This window comes from Schistocerca americana, chromosome 5, assembly GCF_021461395.2.
Source record: "Schistocerca americana isolate TAMUIC-IGC-003095 chromosome 5, iqSchAmer2.1, whole genome shotgun sequence".
In the NCBI taxonomy this organism is placed as follows: Eukaryota; Metazoa; Arthropoda; class Insecta; order Orthoptera; family Acrididae; genus Schistocerca; species Schistocerca americana.
In genome coordinates, this window is record NC_060123.1 from 565455010 (window position 1) to 565469836 (window position 14827).

The window sequence follows — 14827 nt, forward strand, 5'->3', positions numbered from 1 at the left end:
TGTAATGAGGATCACCCTGTGGCTAAACATGCCTTGGTGCACGGCCAGCACATCTTGGCACAGTGTTACACCGTCCGGGTTACCGGAGATGGGAACTTGCCCTTCAATACATCCTCTCTTCCCGTTATCCACCAGGCCTCAACCTCCGCTAATTTCAAGTTGCCGCCACTCATACCTCACCTGTCATTCAACAACATCTTTAGCCAGCCAGTGTGGCCGAGCGGTTCTAGGCGCTTCAGTCTGGAACCACGCAACTGCTACGGTCGCAGGTTCAAATCTTGCCTCGGGCACAGATGTGTGTGATGTCCTTAGGTTTGTTAGGTTTAAGTAGTTCGAAGTTCTAGGGGACTGATGACCTCAGATGTTAAGTCCCATAGCGCTCAGAGTCATTTGAACCATTTGAACAACATCTTTGCCTCTGCTCTTCCGCCTCGACTGACATCTCTGACATCTCTGCCCAAACTCTTTGCCTTTAAATATGTCTGCTTGTGTCTGTATATGTGTGGATGGATATGTGTGTGTGTGCGAGAGTGTATACCTGTCCTTTTTTCCCCCTAAGGTAAGTCTTTCCACTCCCGGGATTGGAATGACTCCTTACCGTCTCCCTTAAAACCCACATCCTTTCGTCTTTCCCTCTCCTTCCCTCTTTCCTGACGAAGCAACCGTTGGTTGCGAAAGCTTGAAATTTTGTGTGCATGTTTGTGTCTTTTTTTATTGTGTCTATCTACCAGCGCTTTCCCGTTTGGTAAGTCATGGAATATATATATATATATGTGTATATATAAATAATTATTATTGGTGTTTTGCCCTTAAAGAGCGCATTTGGACTAAACTACATGGCCAGTTCCTTTTGCTGCCTTCCTTGCTGCCCAAACTTCCCTCATTCGCTTGCTGTGTTTCTGTTTCCGGTCCTCTGTCCATGCTTCTTGTCGGCTTTGTGTCTTCGGCTTCATCTTGATTGCCTTTTTGGTTGCCCATATTTCTTTCATCTTCTGGCTGTGATCTTGCTTGCGTTCTTCGGTCCATTTTATGCCTGTTCGTTTGTCGCATTGTATCTCATGTAGTTTACTTTTCTTAATGATGTTTCTGAACTTTATTCTGTCGTTTATTGTGTCTGCTGTTATGTTGAGCTGGTTCAGGTCGTTTTCTACCTCTGCCACCCATTTGTTGTTTCCAGTGGTTACCCAGTCAAAGATCTGTTTGGTCAGGCTGTGTAATGGCATTCTGTATAGGTGTCCATAGAATTGTAGTCTGCGTTTTCTAATATTTTCTGTGATTGTCTCCGTATGTTTGTACAGTTCCTCTGTAGGTTTCTTGATCCATATTCCATTGTTGTTAGTTGCGCCAAATATTTTCCTAAGTATTTTCCGTTCTACTTTTTCTAATTGTCTGATACGTGTATGCCCTAGGATTAGTGTGGTCTCTGCTGCATATAGTGCCTCGGGGAGCACCACCGTGTCGTAATGGCGTAATTTGGCTTTTTGTGAGATAGACTTCTTGTTGTAATGATTCCACACTACTTTGTATGCCTTGTCCAGTTTAGTCGTTCTTTCTTCGTTTGAGTCTCTGTTATGTCCACTCATTTGTAGTGTTTCACCGAGGTATTTGAAGTTTGCCGTTTTGTAAATCGTGCCATACTTTGTGTTCAGAGATGAGAGTTTCTTTGTGCTCATAAACTGTGTCTTTTCGTAAGAGATCTGTAGTCCAGTTTTGGAAGCGATTTCGTGCAGTTTTTCAATAGCGTCTTTTGTTTCCTTTATACCTTTCGTGACAATCGCCAAATCGTCTGCAAAAGCCAGGCATTTAATCTGTAGGTTTCCTAAGGTTATCCCCTGTTGTGATGTTTCCCATTCTTTTATGACCTTATCTAACACCAGATTGAAAAGGAGAGGTGAGAGGCCATCGCCTTGTCGGACACCTGTGCGAATTTCAAAGGGCTCTGATAGTTCCCCACAGAACTTTACTTTGGAGGTCGTGTTGGTTAAAGTTTGCTCTATGATAGCCCGTGTTTTGTTGTCTACTTTGTATTCTGCTAGAATTTTGAAGAGAGTCTTCCGGTCGATAGAGTCGTACGCCTTTTTGAAGTCAACAAAGGTAATGATCAGGTTCTGTTTGTGTTGTAAAATCATTTTCAGGTTCCAAATTTGTTCCGCACAAGACCGCCCTTTACGGAAGCCTGCTTGGTATTCCCCAATCAAGTGGTCGGTTTGGCATTCTAGTCTGTTCAGTAAAGCTTTAGAGAGGATCTTGTATGTGACCGGTAGTAGGGATATTCCTCTGTAGTTGTTCAGGTCAGTCTTGTCACCTTTTTTGTGTAGTGGGTGTATCAGGGCAGTTTTCCAGTCGCCAGGAATTTTCATGGTCTTCCAGATGTCTTCCAAGATCCTGTGGATGTCTTTGGTGAGTTCTGGGTCTTGCAACTTCCAGATTTCCGCGATGATGCCATCTTCTCCTGGTGCTCTACGATTCTTGAGTGACTTTATTATTTCTTTAACTTCTTCTAGAGTTGGAGGTTCACTATCTGGATTGTATGTGCTCGTTTCTGTCATCATTTCTTCCATGGGGGGGGGGGGGGGGGGGGGTCCGTGTTGAGCAGTTTTTCAAAGTACTTTGCCAGAATGTCACAATTGTTTTTGGTATTGGTTTCTAGGGTTCCATCCGGTCTTCTGAAGCACAAGTTGGGTGGTTGATATCCAGTCATATTTTCTCTGAACGTTCTGTAGAAGTTTCTTGTATTGTTCTTCATGAAGTCCGATTCGATCTCTGTCAGTCGCCGTTTGTCATACTGTCGTTTTTCACTGCGAATGATTTTGCTTGATTGCTTCTGTGTTTTCAAGAAGTTCATCCAATTCTCTTGGGATTTATGGCTACTAAATTTTTTCCATGCACTGATTCGTTGGTCAATAGCTTGGTCACATGTGTGGTTCCACCAACGGTGTTTCCGTGTTCGTGGTGCTTGTGCTAATTTCATGGCCTCTCGGATTCTTCGTGAAAGTTGTGTCCAGTCTGTCGTTTTCTCCATTTTAATTTTGTGTAATATTTGTGTCTGGTTTAAAGTAACGTATTCTGGATCTGATCTAACAATTTTGTTCTTCTGGAGCTTTTTCTTGGGCAAAAGACGAATCCTGATCTGTAGTAGGTGGTGGTCTGAGTCGAAGTAGCCTTTACGGGTGTCTATGTTCAAAATTTCTTTTTGTGAGTCTTTCTGCACTATTACGTGGTCGATTTGTAGTTCTTGCTTTCCGCTGGGGAATTTCCATGTGGTAAGTTTTCGTGTTGGTTTCTTGAATTTTGTTGACATAATGGCGAGGTCGTGGCTTTTGCAAAAGTCTATCAGATGTTTTCCGTTTTTGTTGGTGTCCTTGTGTGGAGTATGTTTTCCTGTGATATGTCTGTATATCTTTTCTTTTTCGAGTTTGGCGTTGAAGTCTCCCAGTATTATTTTGACTCTATGTGCAGGAATTTTTCTGATTGTTTCTTCCATTGTCGTCCAGAAGTCATCAATTTCGTCCGGGTTTTTCCTGTTGTAGTCATTAGTCGGTGCATGTGCGTTGATTATTGTGTAGGATTTATTGGCTGATTTCACTGTGATGGTGCTGATTCTTTCGTTTGGTGACGAAAAGTCGATTATGCTGTCCGTGATGGACCTGTGTACTGCAAATCCTGTGCCAAAAAGCCTTAGGTTTTTCAGTTGTCTCGATGGTTTTCCTTTGTATATTCTGAAATTCTCCGTGTTGAAATGGTCTTCGTCTGTGAATCGTGTTTCTTGCAGTGCACATATTTTGATTTGAAATTTTTCGAGAGTGTCTGTCAGTTGTTTCATCTTTCCTGTCTTCATCAGTGTGTTCACGTTGAGTGTGCCGATGTAGTGTTTGCGTTTGGTCTTGAGGGAGTTTGAGAAGCTCCGATTCTTCTCATGATGTTCGTGAGCCCCCGGAATCCGATGCTCACGACAATCCCAGTCTATTGACTGGAGCCCGGGGTAATGAGATTTTTCTCGTTGTACCATCATGATGTTTAGTAGTTGGATGTACGGCATGCTGCCGAGTACAACCTGACTTTCCAGATCAGGAGGTTGGTTGAGGCCGCCACTGACATGTGGAGCAGACGCCTTTTGTAGCCGCCCACTGTGGGAACAGACGCTACTAGTAGTTTTGGTCCACCCCGAGTATTTCATTTCCTCGGTACCACCTATATCTAGGAGGCATTCCCCTATCCGCCACCTGGGGAGGCGCTCGGTTGCGGGTCTACTAACCGCCCCAGACATGGTGTCTGTATATGTGTGGATGGATATGTGTGTGTGTGCGAGTGTATACCCGTCCTTTTTTCCTTTTTTCCCCCCTAAGGAAAGTCTTTCCGCTCCCGGGATTGGAATGACTCCTTACCCTCTCCCTTAAAACCCACATCCTTTCGTCTTTCCCTCTCCTTCCCTCTTTCCTGATGAGGCAACAGTTTGTTGCAAAAGCTTGAATTTTGTGCGTATGTTTGTGTTTGTTTGTGTGTCTGTCGACCTGCCAGCACTTTCATTTGGTAAGTCACATCATCTTTGTTTTTAGATATATTTTTCCTACGTGGAATGTTTCCCTTTATTATATATATATATATATATATATATATATATATATATATATATATATATACAAAGATGATGTGACTTACGAAACGAAAGTGCTGGCAGGTTGATAGACACACAAACATACACACAATATTCAAGCTTTCGCAACCAACGGTTGCTTCATCAGGGAAGAGGGAAGGAGGAGGAAAGACGAAAGGATGTGGGTTTTAAGGCAGAGGGTAAGGAGTCTTTCCAATCCCGGGAGCAGATGGATATGTGTGTGTGTGGGCGAGTGGATACCTGTCCCTTTTTTCCCCCTAAGGTAAGTCTTTCCGCTCCCGGGATTGGAATGACTCCTTACCGTCTCCCTTAAAACCCACATCCTTTCGTCTTTCCCTCTCCCTCCCTCTTTCCTGATGAAGCAACCGTTGGTTGCGAAAGCTTGAATTTTGTGTGTATGTTTGTGTTTGTTTGTGTGTCTATCAACCTGCCAGCGCTTTCATTTGGTAGGTCACATCATCTTTGTTTTTAGATATATTTTTCCCACATGGAATGTTTACCTCTATTTTATATATATATATATATATATATATATATATATATATATATATATATATATATATATATCTGTTTGTCTTTTAGCAAGCCAAGCATATCTTTCATTTTTGTGGTGGTTAAAAGATGGCTTTGATGTTTTTTTCTGATGAATCATGCAATTTTGGCTGAAGGAGGCCCAGTTTAGGGGATAGAGGTGACTTTTTCTTCCTCTTCCTTTTTCTCTACATCTTCTTTGCAGATGTCTATATCATTCAATGTCCTCAGTGCATTTCTATTCTACATTTTGCACGGTGGGCATTCTGGTGAAACACATCTTTAAGGTGTTGAATCTGTGCTAGGAGGCTGTTTTTGTCACAAGTGCACATACCATGTGAATTAGAGTTGTTAGAACTGTGTACCATTGCTCCGGATGGTGATAGCTCTTTGCATGAAAGTACAGATGTGTAGATTGTATGTACTAGGGTGCCATCTGCTTTTCTTTTTTTTTTTAGAGTTACTAAAAATGGAGACATCCATTCTGTGTCAGCTCCATTGCGAAGGGTGTGTTTTGATACATGCTGTTGAAGTGGTCCAGGAACTCATTCATGGCTCCTCTGACATGTTTCCACACAACAAAGGCACTGTTCATGTAACACAAGAAGTTTTTTGTTTTGCCCTGTCCAGTTTGACTACCATCAGAACATAAGCATGTTGCTAGAGGATTAAACCTACACGAAGCTAAATAAAGCCCCTACACCAATGATGACAAGAAAAACAACAGGTTTGCTTCAAGAGTTAGCTCTAATGGAAGAAGATATAAAGAGCTTGTATGGACTGCTTAAAATTCACAAAGAAAGTGCGAACACCATCAATGCACACATGTATGGAGTAGCCCAGCATCCAGCCTCACTTCTGAAATCCATAGCTGGACGCTGCAGTCACCACATTCATGACGCACTGGAAGGGATTTACCTGCAGAAGGATGACCTGTTTGTGAGTTTTGATTTAATATCTTTCTTCATACAAGTAGTGCTTCAAGATGCCTTAATAATCCTAGCAGGTCATTTTGAGCACCAATCAGTGAGGTTATCTGGACATGTAATGAGCACAACCTTCTTCAAATGTGATGCATTAACAATTTGATGGAGTAGCCATGGGCTTTCCATTTGCCCCTGGGATTGCCCCATTCTACATGGAGCACTTTGAGGAGATGGCAGTAAAAGTTGCATGGCTGAAGCCTAAAACCTCTTATATTAACTGAATGACACCTTGGTTGTGTGGGAATATGACAGAGAGGCCCTGAACAGTGTACATCAAAATAAATATTCACTAGGGAACTAGAACAGAATGGATGTCTCCAGTTTTAGAGATTCCAATAAAAAGAAAAGCATATGCTCTCTTAGGACATGCATTCTACAGAAAGAAGGACACACAGGTCAGCATGTTCATGCAATGAGTATCATCATCTGGCACACTGTTCTACCAACTCTAGTTCACAAGGTAAACGCCACTTGTGACAAAGACAGCCTCCCAGCTGAGTTACAAGACCATAAAGGTGTTTTACCAAAATACATCAATACCCAAAGTATAGATTAGACTTGCATTGTAGTACACAATGATATAGCCACCTGCAAAGAAGAGGTAGATTGGTCCTCATATAGCCAAAATTGCAGAAACTTTGGAAAAAACAACATCAGAACAATATTTTGACCACCATAAAAAAATAGAAGTCATGCTTAGCTCAGTAAGGGAAAACTTACAACTTACATTCTGCTAACCCTAGCTTCTTGTCATTTTTGTGCGTTCTCCTTTGAATCAAAAGTTTAACAGCCCCTGCTTTCTCAGCATATTGCGAATTTCATTATTGAACCATGGTGTTCCTTTACCATTTTTTATCCACTTACTATGAACATAAATCTCCAGACCACTATTTACAGTCTGCTTAAATTTTGCCCATAATTCCTCTATGTCCCTCTTACTGGTAAAAAGTGATGCCAGTTCACCGTCTAAGTGAGGTGCTAACAACTGCTTATCTGATATGTCTAGCAGAAACACTCACCTACCCTTCTTGACTGATTTATTACCTTTCGTTAGCATTGTTGTTTCTGTACTGACGTTGTCAGTGAGGTCCGATCTAGTTGCAGGTACAAGATATAAGATATTTCCATTGCGTGTGGACTGCCGAGCTAGTTACTCAAGAGAGTTTTCAGAAACTGTGTTGTAAAATATTTCGCATGACTGTGTGTCTGACATCCCACTGCATATTCGGTAAGTTAAAGTCACCTCCAACTCTGGGTATTTCCGCAATATTGACCGTAGACTTCCTTTGAATGACTCTAGAACTGCCACAGCGGAGTCGAGTGGCAGGTAAAAACATTCAACAATTAACTTGGTTTCACCTACAACTATTATACGCGACAAAATAACTTCACTGTCATACTCAACTTCGACCTCAATAGAGACGATATTTTTGTCAACTGTAATGAACACTCCGCCTCCTATGGCCACTGATCTGTCTTTCCGATATACGTTTCACGACTTGTTAAATATCTCAGGGCTTTCCACTTCGGGTTTCAGCCAGCTCTCTATCCCAAGAATAATTTGAACGTGAGAACTTTCCTGGAGGGCAGTAAATTATTACGAATACTTTGACAGTTTACTGATAAAATTTTGACAGCTGAAGTGTCTTTATTCTCAAGGCTGTCTGACTTCCCGTGCTGCGTATTGACTGGCGAATGTTCAACAGAGCACTTCAAACTACCGTCTACCTAAAAAACCCTTTCGTGCACTCCACAAGTTCTCTGCTGCTTCCTTTGTGTAGTGCACCCCTGACCTTCCAAGGGGAGACGTACAAATCCCCATTCGATAATGCAGGTCCAGATATCTGCAGCCAGGACCGTCACAGAGTCGACGAATGCTTTGGTTGAGAATCTCCACTCGTCTCCAAACCAAAGATCCCCGATCAGCTCTGGGAATAATGCAGAAACTTGTGAGCTCTGCTTACAACCCGCACACAAGGCCTGCAGTCATCACCACTTCCGCCAGCCGCCTGTATGGACTGAGGATTGCCTCAGAACCCATGCAACAGGCGTCAATGGTGTCGACGTGAGCCACAAAATGGTTCAAATGACTCTAAGCACTATGGGACTTAACATCTGAGGTCCTCAGTCCCCTAGACTTATAACTACTTAATAACCTAAGGACATCACGCACATCCATGCCCGAGTCAGGATTCGAACCTGCGACCATAGCAGCAGTGCGGTTCCGGACTGAAGCGCCTAGAACCGCTCGGCCACAGCGGCCGGCCGTGAGCCACAACTTGTAGATGACTGCACCCTGCACTCTCGATAGCCATAGGAAAGGCCGTCTTAACATTGTGTTTCATGTCCTTTTATTTCTTCTCTTTCACGATTCTTACAGGACAACTTTTTGCTTTCTGTTTACTCTTGAATTCAAAAAATTTTCTGCATACTCGTTTTTCGTGTGAATCACGTTGAGAGAGAATCGGAAATGTCTTACTTCTGAATGTTGTTAACGGACCTTCCAAATTATAACGACATTTCACTGCTACTGACGTGTAAACTTGTTGGGAAAATACTTTGATAGGACTTCCAACAACATTTAAGGAAAGCACTTTTTCGACACCGTCCCAACGTGGGTTCAATGCACAATATCTAAAGAAAATATAATGCATTCAAGATTAAACATGAAATAAAACTGTACGCATCTGGGCTATATGACTCAAAATTGAAGAACTAAAGTGGAAAGGAAGACTGGTTGTGCTAGTACTGCGTTAATATTCTTTTATTTATTATATGATACAAAATTTATTTTACAACAGCAGCTTGATTTTGCCAACTTAGCTCCGTGCAGGATCCGAACCGTTGAGAGACTTGGGCCCTCCATGAGGCGCTTAGGCTCCGGGAATCCCCCCCTCTCGTCTGGCCTGATAAAAAGATGCAGATTCGGTATTCTAATGGTATGTAATTACTACTCAGGCATCAGAGTAGCTACCCTATCTTGAGTGGTTACCGATGGATCGTTTGAGGTACAATCAGTTTTGTGTACTTATTGCCAAATTTTATTATGGGAGCATGGAACACCCTCCATCTCACCAAACTAGTTGTATAAAACATACACTACTGGCCATTAAAATTGCTACACCAAGACGAAATGCAGATGATAAACGTGTATTCGTTGGACAAATATATTATACTAGAACTGACATGTGATTACATTTTCACGTAATTTGGGTGCATAGATCCTGAGAAATCAGTACCCAGAACAACTACCTCTGGCCGTAATAACGGCCTTGATACGCCTGGCCATTGAGTCAATCAGAACTTGAATGGCGTGTACAGGTACAGGTACCCATGCAGCTTCAACACCATACCACAGTTCATCAAGAGTAGTGACTGGCGTATTGTGACGAGGCAGTTGCTCGGCCACCATTGACCGGACGTTTTCAGTTGCTGGAAGATCTGGAGAATGTGCTGGCCAGGGCAGCAGTCGAACATTTTCTGTATCCAGAAAGGCCCGTACAGGACCTGCAACATACGGTCGTGCATTATCCTGCTGAAATGTAGGGTTTCGCAGGGATCGAATGAAGGGTAGAGCCACGGGTCGTAACACATCAGAAATGTAACGTCCACTGTTTATAGTGCAGTCAATACGAACAAGAGGTGACAGAGACGTGTAACCAATGGCACCCCATACCATCACGCCGGGTGATATGCCAGTACGGCGATGACAAATACACGCTTCCAATGCACGTTCACGACGATGTCGCCAAACACGGATGCGACCATCATGATTCTTTAAACAGAACCTGGATTCATCCGAAAAAATGACGTTTTGCCATTCGAGCACCTAGGTTCGTCGTTGAGCACACCATCGCAGGCGCTCCTGTCTGTGATGCAGCGTCAAGGGTAACCGGAACCATGGTCTCCGAGCTGATAGTCCATGCTGCTGCAAACGTCGTCGAATTGTTCGTGCAGATGGTTGTTGTCTTGCAAACGTCCCCATCTGTTGATTCAGGGATCGAGACGTGGCTGCACGATCCATTACAGCCATGCGCATAAGATGCCTGTCATCTCGACTGCTAGTGATACGAGGCCGTTGGGACGCAGCACGGCGTTCCGTATTACCCTCCTGAACCCACTAATTCCATATTCTGCTAACAGTCATTGGATCTCGACCGACGCGAGCAGCTATGTCGCGATACGATAAACCGCAATCACGATAGGCTACAATCCGACCTTTATCAAAGTCGGAAACGTGATGGTACGCATTTCTCCTCCTTACACGAGGCATCACAACGCCGGCCAAATGCTGTTTGTGTATGAGAAATCGGTTGGAAACTTTCCTCATGTCAGCACGTTGTAGGTGTCGTCACCGGTGCCAACCTTGTGTGAATGCTCTGAAAAGCTAATCATTTGCATATCACAGCATCTCCTTCCTGTCGGTTAAATTTCGCGTCTGTAGCATGTCATCTTCGTGGTGTGGCAATTTAGAGGCCAGTAGTGTAGTAATATCAGAAATCTTGACCCCCTCTTCGACAAATTTTTGTGGTTACCCACGCTCATATCCAACAATAAATGCAAGCGTAAGGAGGAATCAATTCAGATTTAGGTTAGTGCACTTAGCGTGTACTCCTTGTAAAACCTTCGCGTCACTCTGGAAGACGTACCTCTGAGCAGAGGGGAGCGATCATAATGAGCAGGGGCAGAGGGGAAGCGTCTGCTAGTGACATCAGCTGCAGGAGGATCTGTGGTGCGTGGAACAGCTCCAGCGATGCTACCAGCCAGGCCACCGTCTGCAAGCAAGCAGATACACAACTTCTTCACACCAAACATTGCAATCATTAATCTCAAGAAGGCAAGTTTAACAAATAAAACTAGCCTACTGCTACCATTAATGCCATTAGTTGTCATACACTGAACAATATACTACACCTTCATCTGCAGTTTTGCTCTACAAGAAACTCAGTGATGTGTGGCGTGTTCCCCATTGTCACTTCTCTCTTTTCCACCAACAGTCACAAAGTGGGCACAGGAAGAACGGCACTTGGTAAACGTGTCTTTGAGTCAAATCTTTCGAATTATCAGAGATGGGACATTTAAGTAATGAGACTGGTTTTCAGTGCAAGATGTGGCAACCCTGCAGGCTTGTGTAGGCACAATATCTTTGACCTTGGTCTATAAGCTGCTTATCGATGCAACTGCTCAGTCATGAGTTGTGCTGTAATAAGTTAACACGTGTTTGAGTCTCTCATCACGGAAATGGAACCACATAATATTGCGCAACAGTATACCATTTCTTTTTGCGTTAAATTGGGTGAAAACATGACGACAACTTGTGGTAAGCTTCAGAAGGCTTTTGGAGAGTAGGTTATGTCAAGAGGTCAAGTTTTTCGTTGGCATAAAATGTTTAGTGAAGGCAGAACGAATGTTGAAGATGAAGACCGCAGTGGACCACCATCAACCTCACGGACGGATGTCAACTTGGCCAGGGTGTGTGAAATCATATGATCTGATCGATGATTATCCGTGAAAATGATTGCAGAAGAGCTGAACATCAATCGAGAAACGGTTTGTCTAACAATAACTGAAGATCTTGGTATGAGAAAGATTTGGTCCCCAAAAATCTCCACCACAACAGCGAGAAACGCGGGAAAATGTGGCAGCTGATCTGTTAGAGCAAACAGAAATCAATCCAGAACTGTTGAGCCGTGTTATCACTGGTGATGAAAGTTGTTTTTTTTTCAGTACGATCCAGAGATAAAACGCCAAAGTTCGAATGGTGCTCAGAGGGATCACCCAGACCAAAAAAAGCTCGCATGTCGAAGTCCAAAGTGAAGTGCATGCTTGTGTGCTTCTTCGATTCCAAGCGAATTGTTCATGAAGAGTAGGTGCCTCCTGGACAAACAGTTAACCAATATTACTACAAAGAAATTTTAGAAAGACTTCGTAAAAGAGTTCTTCGTGTCCGTGCCAACATTGCCGATAATTGGATTCAGCATCACGATAATGCGCCCTCCCATACTGGTCTGTCAGTACAGCAATTTTTAACCTCAAAACAAATTTCAGTACTACCACAGCCACCTTATTCACCAGATATCGCTCTGTGCGATTTTTTTCTATTTCCAAGAGTCAAAACGGCGGTCAAGGGACATCATTTCAAACAACACAAGATGCCCAAAAAGCTGTGACGAGGGTCTTGGAGGATATTACAGAAGATGAGTTCCAGAAGTGTTACCATCAATGGCAGAAGCGCTGGAAAAAGTGTGTGCGTTCAGAAGGGAACTACTTTGAAGGAGACAACACTAAACTTGACTAAAACGGTAAGCAACATTTTTTTTCACATCAGTCTCATTACTTTATTGTCGCACCTCGTTCTTTTATGGTTTTTTTCGCCTGATGTACGTAGGAGGAAGAGATATATTGGTCAACTAACTCTTCTAGGAAATTATGCTCACAAAATTTTAAAAGGAAAATACAGTGTGATGCACAACGTCTCTGTTGTGATGTCTGCCACTGCAGTTGAATGAGCGTGTCTTACCAAACGAACTTGTGATGTGGTGTCCTTTTTGACAAGGGCCCCAGATAGAAGAGTAATATTCGAGAATCGGTCGAAAATGAGCTGCATGAGCTATATCCTTCGTGTTTGTATTATACACTATGTGATCAAAAGTATCCGGACACATGACTGAAAATGACTTACAAGTTCGTGGAGCCCTCCATAGGTAATGCTGGAATTCAGTATGGTGTTGGCCCACCCTTAGCCTTGATGACAGCTTCCACTCTTGCAGGCATACGTTCAGTCAGGTGCTGAAAGGTTTCTTGGGGAATGGCAGCCCATTCTTCACGAAGTGCTGCATCGAGGAGTGGTATCGATGTCGGTCGATGAGGCCTGGCACGAAGTCGGCGTTCCAAAACATCCCAAAGCTGTTCTATAGGATTCAGGGCAGAACTCTGTGCAGGCCAGTCCATTACAGGGATGTTGTTGTCGTGTAACAACTCTGCCACAGACCGTGAATTATGAGCAGGTGCTCGATAGTGTTGAAAGATGCAATCGCCATCCCCGAATTGCTCTTCAACAGTGGGAAGCAAGAAGGTGCTTAAAACATCAATGTGGACCTGTGCTGTGATAGTGCCACGCAAAACAACAAAGGGTGCAAGACCCCTTCATCAAAAACACGACCACACATAACACCACCGCCTCCGAATTTTACTGTTGGCACTACACACGCTGGCAGATGACGTTCACCGGCCATTCGCCACACCCACACCCTGCCATCGGATAGCCACATTGTGTACCGTGATTCGTCACTCCACAAAACGTTTTCCACTGTTCAATCGCCCACTGTGGACGCTCCTTACACGAAGCAAGACGTCGTTTATGATTTACCGGCGTGATGTGAAGCTTATGATCAGCCGCTCGACCATGAACTCCAAGCTTTCTCACCTCCCGTCTAACTGTCATAGTACTTGCAGTAGATCCTGATGGAGTTTGGAATTCCTGTGTGATGGTCTAAAAAGATGTCTGTCTATTACACATTACGACCCTCTTCAACTGTCGGGGGTCTCTGTCAGTCAACAGACGAGGTCAGCCTGTACGCTTTTGTTTTGTACGTGTCCCTTCACGTTTCCACTTCACTATCACATCGGAAACCGTCGACCTACGGATGTTTAGGAGTGTGGAAATCTCGCGTAAGACGTATGACTCAAGTGACACCCAATCACCTGACGACGTTCGCGGAGCGCCCCATTCTGCTTTCACGATGTCTAATGACTACTAAGGTCGCTGATACGCAGTACCTGGCAGTAGGTGGCAGCACACTGCACCTAATATGAAAAATGTATGTTTTTGGGGGTGTCCGGATACTTTTGATCATATAATGTTGTTTCTACAGATTCTTCCAGTGATTCTCAGTCTGGGATATGCCTTTCTTGCGATTAGTTTTATTTGGTTATCCGCTCCTTATGCATATGCCCAAATATTTAACCGTTTCGTGATGTCGCTCAAGCCTCAGTTGGGCACTGGTCCATAAATAAGAGTCTGAGTGAGACACGGGCTCCATTACGAAAGTGTTAATTGTGTAACTGGTTCCAATGATTGTTCTGCGATCGTGTTATCATTCAGTGGAAAGTTTTCCCGCCTAGTTATGTGGAATAAGTTAGATATGTTTACCATAAGGGTCAATGTCGAATCTCTGCACCAAGCGTTGATCCTTTGCAGGTCTGCCTGAAGTTCGCTACAGCTACTGAGCAGTGAGATTTCACTGTATGCAACAGCAGAATCTGTGAACTATCTCATGGGTCTTGGGGATTCCGAGGTTATCCACTATTTTGATCTTTTATATGTGTAGTATATGTAGCGAATAGTAATAGTCCTATAACATTCCCTGCGGGTACTTCTGAAGATTTCCGTCTGTTGAGAATGATGTGCTGTGCTGTATTTGCTACGAACTCTTCACTTCAGGTGCATAGCTATTACGATGCTCCGTAGGCCCATTTTTTTTTTTTTTTCGTCAAGTAGGTGACTGTGCAGAATTTTATCGAATATCGTCAGGAAAACAAGGTTACATCAGCCACGACTTCGGTATTTACTATGTTCTGGGTCTCATTGGTGCCAGGTTTCACACCACTGCTCTTGAGACGGGAAACGATGACGCCAATAACACCACCACGCTCGAACTTTCGTGTATAAAACAGTTTGAAACACCGAGTTTAA

General features: G+C 43.5%; 1 protein-coding gene across 1 annotated transcript in view; it reads right to left on the reverse strand.

The window, feature by feature from the left end:
- The window catches only part of LOC124615984 (visual pigment-like receptor peropsin), a 173328-nt gene that overhangs the window by 26148 nt on the left and 132353 nt on the right, over positions 1–14827 (reverse strand). Inside the window, exon 7 of the mRNA XM_047144193.1 lies at positions 10782–10907. Coding sequence (XP_047000149.1) covers positions 10782–10907 — 126 coding nt within the window. The remainder of the gene's footprint in view (positions 1–10781; positions 10908–14827) is intronic.